Source organism: Tupaia chinensis, unplaced genomic scaffold (assembly GCF_000334495.1).
Source record: "Tupaia chinensis unplaced genomic scaffold, TupChi_1.0 Scaffold143714_1, whole genome shotgun sequence".
In the NCBI taxonomy this organism is placed as follows: Eukaryota; Metazoa; Chordata; class Mammalia; order Scandentia; family Tupaiidae; genus Tupaia; species Tupaia belangeri.
The window spans coordinates 546,894-555,898 of NW_006203562.1; the positions used below are offsets into that span (position 1 = coordinate 546,894).

At 44.3% G+C, this 9,005-nt stretch overlaps 1 protein-coding gene across 1 annotated transcript in view; it reads right to left on the reverse strand.

Annotated features, from left to right (window-relative positions):
- Window positions 1–699, reverse strand: part of KCNJ3 (potassium inwardly rectifying channel subfamily J member 3) — a 171,628-nt gene extending 170,929 nt beyond the window's left edge. Inside the window, 2 exon segments of the mRNA XM_006164766.3 lie at window positions 21–418; window positions 420–699. Coding sequence (XP_006164828.1) covers window positions 21–418; window positions 420–445 — 424 coding nt within the window. The 5' untranslated portion in view covers window positions 446–699.
- Window positions 700–9,005: the final 8,306 nt, after the last annotated feature.

The following is a 9,005-nucleotide window of genomic DNA, read 5'->3' on the forward strand; positions in this document are numbered from 1 at the left end:
GTTGTTGGGTTAGCCATAGCCGATGGTGGCCTCGGTCTCGATGAAGAAGAGGAAGGCAGAGGGGAAGTTATAGACGTTGGCCACGCAGGGCGTGTAGTTGCCGACGTGGGCTTTGTTCAGGTCGCCCCGGGTGTAGGCGATCACCCACCACATGGACGCCATGAAGAGCCAGGCCACAGTGTAGGTGAGGATGAAGATGAAGAGGTTCCAGCGCCACTTGAGGTCCACCAGCGTGGTGAAGAGGTCCGAGAGGTAGCGGCTGGTCTCGCTGCCCAGGTTGCCGTGCTGCACATTGCACCGGCCGTTCTTGTCCACGAACCGCTGTCGCTTCTTCTTAGGCACAAGCTGCTGCGGGCCCTGCCCGGGCCCCTGGGGCTGCAAGCCCGAGCCGCTGGACGAGGGGGGCACTAACCGGTCACCCAAATTTCCTTCGGAGTGCAGACATAATACGGAGGGGCGAGCCAGATTCACACGCGAAGGCGCAGGAGCCGCTGCAAACCAGCACCAAGGAGGTGGGGGCGGGGGAGAAACGGGGGAGCGAAAGCGAGCGCTCCTCGGGTGGGGGGCCCAACTGGCAGGTAGCTGCGGTCTCTGCCCCCTGAAGACCCTCTCCTACTCCCCTGGGACGCAGGCTTTCTTTCCAAGGTGAGTCTTAAAACCGGAAAGTGTTCTGCTCTCAAGGCAGAAGGGATGCAAGGACCAGGAACCCAAGCGGGGGGCGGGGGAGAAACGGGGGAGCGAAAGCGAGCGCTCCTCGGGTGGGGGGCCCAACTGGCAGGTAGCTGCGGTCTCTGCCCCCTGAAGACCCTCTCCTACTCCCCTGGGACGCAGGCTTTCTTTCCAAGGTGAGTCTTAAAACCGGAAAGTGTTCTGCTCTCAAGGCAGAAGGGATGCAAGGACCAGGAACCCAAGCGAAATTTGGCTTCTGAGCTTTTCGAGACTCTTTTCTTCCCCCAGTACCGGCATCCCGGGCCACCTCTTGCCTTGTCTCAGCCCTCCTGACTATCCTGCAGCACACACAAACTGACTGCTTAAAATTACTGAGTTGACATGCGAGTCCCACCACACCTGCCAACTCGCCAGCTCCCTAAGCTGCCGCTACCTGCTTGAACCAAACCCTCCCCCCTCCCGCCGCTTCCCGGCCTCCGCCCCCCCCAGGACCGCTCCTGGTTCCCCCCCCCCGCTGCTCCCGCCTCCTATCTTTTAGCCAAAATCCCTCCCAGAGGCATGTCTGCCCCACACTGGTGCAACGCCCCCTACCCACACCCTCTGGTCTCGAATCCCCAGCTCCGGACTCCAGAGACGTGTCCGCTTGGCGTCCGCGGGCGGCCGAGTTTCCGCGGACACCACCAGGGCGCGAAGGCAGACCCTCAAGGGTAGACCCTCAAGGGTAGTCGGACCACCCCCGCGCGCAAGCCAGACCCGGCAGTGCGCGAAGCCGGGGCACTCACCCAGAGGGAGAGGGCAGAAGGCGTCGCAGCCGGCAGCAGCGGCAGCCTGGCCTCGCACTGTGCGCTCACTGTTTTCCTTGCTCCCACTTTTCCTGGTGTACCACGATGGGCGCCAATGCAGGTCCCCCACCTCCGCACTGCCCTGAGGGTACCGTGTTGTCCTCTCGGGAAGGATCCTGGGACGCAGAGCACGGGCTGAACTGGACGCCGGACCTAGGGGGGCTTTGTGCGGTGCCCTCCTTCCAGGCGACAGTGGTGCTGCTGTTGGATAGTGTTCGAGCTTCGGGCTGCCGGTCAAGACTTTCAGGCTTAAGACTAGCGCCGCTCCAGCTTTTCCTCTGCTTCAGGATGTAAACCTCTCTCTGCCTCTTCCTCTGTCCCCCATTCCCTATAGGCGCTTCGGTGGCCTGGGATCGAGGATGTGAGGCGCAAGCAGGGGCGGCAGGAATGTGGTGTGTGCTGGTGCGTGTGATCAGCTGCAGAGCCGCGCTAGCCCCGCCTGTCCCTCCTTCCCCCGCTGCTCCACCAGCCTGAATTGCACCTCCGCGCCTTAGTTGAGCCTGCAGTGTCTGGCAGCTCAGGAGAAAAGCTAGCCCCTCCAATGAGAAACGGTCTAAATTTGCTCCCAAACCTCAGCCAACTCTCCTCCTCAACCCCCTGCATCAGTCAGAAAGCCCCCAGCAAGCTGCAAATGATTCTCCTGAAATAAGAGAACTACAATATGTCTCTATACCTAGGGCTCTTACTTAAAAGGATGCTTGGATTTGGGGATGCATCATAAACGGAGATCCTAACTTGCTCAAAATCGCATATTCAGAACTCAAAGTTCTGAGAAACAGAGGGGCCCTTATGATGGGAACAGAAATTAGGGGAGACACCAATGAGAAAGCTCCTTGTCTTTTCCGAAAATGGCTCCATTGGAAAGTCTCGGAATATCTAGAGTTAATGTGTGGCTGTAATTGAGGTAGGAAGGCTGGATCTCAATGGCCCCGCCTGGCAGTTAACTTAATGGAGGGGCAAAGTACAGAAATAGCTAATATAGTGCCCTTGAGTAAATATTGGCTTATTTAGCACATTTTATGTTTGTTTGAAAATGCCAGTGTCTTACAGTGTATTCCATTTAGTCCAGATACATGAAAGTTGATTTTGTGTGAAAATGATCAAATCACAGAGGAGTTATAGAAGTGAAGGGCTCCTATAAGACTCCTGCAAAGGAAAATAAGTGCCTAAATATTCTAACTCCCTGCCAGTAGGTACTCCCTTTCACCTCTCTACTCCTAAACCCCAGAGAGGCAAGCATGTGTCAGCTTGTCAGCTCTAAGTTAAGGACTCTCACTGCCATTTGGTTAGAATGTCTATCCTCAGTTACAGATGCTTTTCCTGCAGACTCCCTGATAAGAGGACAGTAACTCTCCGTTATTCTTTTAGGACTGTATAAGAAGTAAATGTGGCATGGGAAATGGAAACTACCGTGATCCTGGAATCCATAAACCCAATTTGAGTCCTGGTTTTGCCATTTACAAGCTATGTGACCTTGAGCAAGTAGCCGAATTTCTTTGAGCCCTAGTTTCCTTCTCTGAAAAAAAAAAAAAATTGAGAGTTGTAACATTTTTCTTGAGTTGGTATGAAAAAGGTATAAGTGTGGTCTTATTATTTCTACTGTGAGAGATACTTTATATTGGATTAAAAGTTACAACAAGGCCAAGAAGAAATTACGAATGAATGTTGAAATTGTCCCCATGCTGTGAGATAACACGTATGTTCTCATCTCATCACTAACTGTTCTTCCTCTAGTTCACTATTACTTGCCAGGCTCGCTTCTTTCAATTCTGAAATCACTCCAGAGTGCAACCCGGACCTTTGCACCATCTCTTTCCTCTACCTACAGTGTTCTTGTCCAGCTGCTCCATGTTATTGGTCCCTTCAGCAATTCAGCTGTTAACCTAGGTGCCTCCTCTTCAAGGAAGACTTCCATGGCATCCGTGGTATGTCCTATCACATCACCTGGTTTCATTTTTTTTCCTGTATCCCTTTTTTTCTAGCTGCTGTTTTCTTCATATGTTCATTGCCTCTCTCTCCGGCCATGACTAGTAGTACAATGTTAGCTCTATGAGAGCAAGGCTTTTGTCTGTCTAGCCCTTACTGTGTCCCCGATGCCTAAAACAGTACCTGCTGCACACTAGGTCTATGGTAAACATTTGGTGGGTCAATAACTTGTGCCAGTCTCTGTCACTAGACACTCTGTATGCCTTAATATGCTCTCTGAGTAATACAGAACTGAAATAATTAAATCAGGTCCCTTATATGACTTAATTTAAAAGATCATGTAAATTGAAAATCCCTTTGATTGTACCACTGCAGTATCAATCAGATGAGTCCCTCTTTCTTTTAAAAACATGCCACTAACTTTCTTTAAATCTCCATTTTGCTTTTGACCCAGACTCAAATGATTTTCTTGCCTTCATTTGGTCTTTCTCTCCTTCAAACTTTTCTACATAGCATCACTAGATCAATTGCCTTCAAATCATATGAGTTTACCACTGGAGTAAAAAACAAAGAGTTACTCAATTATTTTATTTTTATGAATTTAAGCATTTCTACTTTTAAAAAAATAGCTTTATTTATTTGATGAGAGAGAGAGAAAGTGAGAAAGCAAGCCACCAGGTCCAGGACTTGAACTGTGGTCAGCCATGTGGGAATCTAGCACCTTTAACCACCATACCACCTGCCGGCCCCACATTTCTACTTTTTTTATTTTGGAGAGGTTTTTACTATAGTGCGCGTTCGCTCGCCAGACAGAGAGAGACATAGAGACAGAAAGCAAGAAATCACCCCCCAGAGGGGATGGTCATGCCGCAATCCCTTCTCCTCCATTCTCCTCTCGGGATCTTGGGCACGCACGCACACGCGCCCAGCATGAGTTTTAAGCCACCAGGTCCGGGACACGAACCACGGTCGACTACGTGGGAGTCCAGCGACATAGCCATTTCACTAACTGCTGGTTCCCCACATTCCTACTTTAAAAAAAAAACACACACTTTTTCCATTAAAACTTTGCCATTGCCAAAAAAAATGCATATATATATACGCATAGATATATATAAACAAATAATTTTGTGCTTTAAGAGACATGGTCTAGTCTAACCCTCTCTTTGTACAAATGGTCTAACAGAGTCTAAAAAGAGGAAATAATTTGGCTAGTGTCCTAGTGCTGATAACAGAAAACTAGTATTTGAGCCTAACACATAAGGGATTTTCACAAAGTTAATGAAAAATGAGTATGATTAAAAAATTAATTTCTTTGCATCAGATTTCACTTTTAACTCTATTTCCATTTTTTTCAAAAAAACTGTTTTTAAGACCATTTATACACTTCCAGTACCTGGGTGTTCTATTATCCCTTAACATTCAGTGGCAGAGTTAAAAAGATGTCTCGGATGCATGGTCTATGGTCAGGGCAACCTTTCTCTACAGACCAAGATTCTCAAATAGGTAAAAATCCAAGACCTTCCAAAATATGACCTATCTTACCCTTCCAAATTATTTCCACCTTCCCTTTAATGTGGTCTCTAGTCTAGCCAATTTTGACTGCTAGTGATTCTCCCAAATATGCGCTACATTAACTTGACTTGCTCACTTTATTTTTCATCACTTAGAATATCCTTTCTTTTATCTCTGTAAAGTCCAAATCACAGTTACTAGTATATAAAGAAAAGAAAGACTTTCTTTATATTTTATTTCAACTGCTACCTCTTCTACCAAGCTGTCATATCCTCCCATTAACACTACTCTAGTTCACTTCTAAACTCTCACTTCCCCAGATTTGCAATGTGGCATTTTCCATGTTCTAGTTTATACTTCAGCTTAGAACTCACCAACATCCCCCCCACCCCCCGCCATGAAAGAGCAAGCCCCTGAAGATCCACCTTCTAATATTTTGGTTCCATCTTCTAGCGATCCAACCCAGTCTTGCATGTGGTAAACTTTTATTGGCCTGGCTGAACTGGCACAGAGAGTAGGGGTACTGCTGGACAGTGCTAGAAGCCATATGGGAAGACTCCCATTTTGCATCCTGGGTCTGCCAGAATACACTGGCATGCTCATAACCTTAGCTGGCTCTAGGGCTAGTGAAAGTATAGAGGCATGAAGGCTTCCTAGTAAGTGTTGAACTCTCCTCACTTCCCATGAAGGAAATAATTCTTTTAAATGTGTTTAAGAATAATTTATAAAGAGCCTACCTGAATATGCAGGCAATGAATGTACTTGGAACTTTAAGACTAATATTCGTATAACTAGAAAGACTGAGTCAGGGGTTCCAAAACGCATCTGCCCATTTTTAAAGTGTCTATTCCTTTATAATGCAATACTGCCTGATAAGTTAAAATTTTCCAGGATACCATCATATTACACTTAAAATGGGACTGGGGCTTTAACCTATTGTGACATTGAGTCCAGCTCCTTGAGAATGTTTACCGATGAACCAAATCATCTTTCCCTGTGAGGACAGCTGCTTCCAGGATGAGGTTCTGGAGGGCAGCCAGCCCCTCAGTGCTGAGGCCAGGCAGGATGTGTGGGGAATGGATGACAGAAGGCCACCTAATCAGGTGCTGCTTGATGAACTGAAGTGAAACACTGTAAGCAAAATGGGTCAAAGGAGGGAGAGGCATAAGGTTTCAGGCATACACTTTCAAACTGGAAAAATCTGGAAAATGTAACTGCAAAATAAACAACCTAACATTTAAAGATAAGGTAGTAAATTATAACCAAACTGCCGTACCGTTCATGGAGGTGAAGGGTATCAAAACTATATTTAACCACAAACTCATCTAAGAGCACATAATATATTCATTCTGCCTGGAAAATATTCTGGTAATATTTACTGTGTCCAAAATTAGTAATATCATAAATAATTATCATTTCAAAAGTGAAAGATATGATTCTGTGCTTTATGCTAAAAAGTGCACAATTTTGTACATGCACTTATTTTATTATGTAACTGAACAGTGAGAGGAAAAGTGTATATCTGATATAAAAGGAAAAAACCTCTGCCCCTGAGAAGTCCACATTCTAAAAATGGCTTAATCGGCCAACTGTGACAAAAGCAAGGCTTTGAACATCTTAGTATCCCTGGAGTCTGTCTTCTCGTCATTCACTTATTGCCACTCTGACACATCACATGACAGTCTGCATGGTCAGAAATATTAATTACTTTCCAGAGGAAATAGTATTGTATTTAATACATTTTTACTCCTAATCCTTCATTTTCCAAAAGAACAGTGAAGTCCAGGCCTGGAGAAGCCTGGAAGTTAGGCCTGAAGATCTAAAGCTTTCATGCTTCAAAAGGTGACACTTCCCTATTGCTACCATAAGTTTTGCTATATCTGGGAAGAGGTCACTCTTTGAAATTTTATATGCAATTTTGGGAAATAGAATGGTGTTCCTGATTTTTTTTCCCCTCCTAAAAAAGAATGCTGAAGTTATTTTCTCTCTTGCCAAAAAAGAAAAAAAGAAATCAGTTTGAGATTTGATTGCAAGGCCGTGAGAACAGAGATATTGCCATACCATGACAGATGACTCACCCACCCTTTAATCTTGGCTCTAAACCCTGGCTACTGCCTGAGGATTCAGAGAAAGGCAATACGCCATTGTCACTTGGAGGCCATTTATTTAGCAAGGCTTTCCTGACTTAAACTCTCACTTTACCACAAAGCTATATACATTGGAGTACTCTGGTTCACGAAAAAAGGATGTTCTAAAAGTCTTCCAAAACTCAACAGCGACTTTAAAAGAAACAGTTGTTCTGTCAGACTTAAAGATTTGTTGGCAAGGCATCAAAAGAAAAAAAGCAATTTTCTATCCTTATTAACATTAGAGGAAGTAATACTTCTGAGGATTTTTTCCCCCAAAATACCAATGAAGTCCCAGATATCAAAATATATACATGAACGTTGCTTAATTCAATATAATAGACTATGTACACGAATCATGTACCTAAAACTATGCCAGAGGTTGTGTGAGTCATTCTAATGAAGACATGTCAAAAATTATTAATAATAATAAGGATGATAACAATAGTAGTTAATACAATGAATAAGTACTGAAAGGAAGAAGACTGCTTTATTAGCTGTCAGAAGAATAAGTGACCCTATGAAATACGGCACTAGCTCATGGGAGTTTTTCAACTTATCAAACTGGCATCACTTTATATTTTGTTCAGGATTAAATTACTTCTGCCTAAACGACTTTATTTTCCAACTCTAAAAATAGATGTTTAATGAAAAAATTTCTAAGAGGTAAGATTCCTGTGCAATAAGAATAAGATAAAACAGCTTGTACCCATATTATAGAAACTTGCAAACATATACTAAAATATTGAGAGAAAAAATAGAAACCGTAGCATGTGAAGGTGGTAGAGTAAATGTTTTGCTCTAATTTTCTATGTTTGTCTACACAAAAAATGTTGAAATGTTTCTCAATAATTAGAAAATAGCAATGCAACTCTTGTAAAAAAAACTGCTCGGAAGACTGACAGATTGTGTCAGTATAGCTTACCTGGAAAGAAAATGCTGAGTAAAAGGATGAGAAAGACGGTTTTTTTGGTAAGTGTTTGTTTTATTTTCTTTAATTCAATCACTGTGAACACCTCTTTAGAAAAAGACCTGTTTTTTTTTTTTCCTTTTATGAAACAATGCCTATGAAAGATGAAAGGGAAAGAAGAGGCTGAAGCAGAGAGCTCTCAACTATGATGCAGACCTGACACCATGAAAGTGAAAGTGGAGGAAGCAGACTTGGGTGGAGAGACTAAAACTATGATGTAAATCAGATAAAGTCTTGACCAATCCAGTGGGAAGCTCCAGATTATAATCCAATGGGGAGTTCCCTGTAAAAGTTGCTTGCTAGAAGAACATGATACTGGGCAAAGATGTCCTCCTCATCCTAAGGCCCACAGACTTGCCACTGGCTGGGAGCTGCCCTCTGAAGAGCATGGCTTTAACAGAATGTTTCATCAGGTCTAGAAAGGGGTAGCTAGAGGCATACCGCTAACTGGACTCCTTAAAAAAGGCAAGTTGAAAAGAGAGCTGTGGAACACCTCCATGGCAGCTGGGCAGAGTAGAAAAATGGAATTTATCAGTGTTGCTTTGGAAGACTTTCTATAAATATCCAGAAATACTTCTATAGTCTAACCAACTGATTATGAATATATAGTGATAAATCTTCAGTTTTGTTCTGGTACAAACACATCATTCCCATTTCTGGGGGTGGGAGGGAGCTATAGCCCATGCCTGTACTGATCTGCCTTTTTTTTGTTCTGGTATAAACACATCAATCCCATTTCTGGGGGTGGGAGGTTGCTATAGCCCATGCCTGTACTGATCTGCCTTTTGTTATATTTGGCCAGAGTGTAAGAATATATCTATTTAACTTCCTTTAGCATCCTCCAATAATGAGTCTTCATTAAGACTATGTGAAGGAGAGGGAGAGAGAGGAGTAGTGGAACAGCTAGACAACTGGGAAGGAGAGGCAAAGCAGCAGCCACTAATGCAGGGAAGGTCC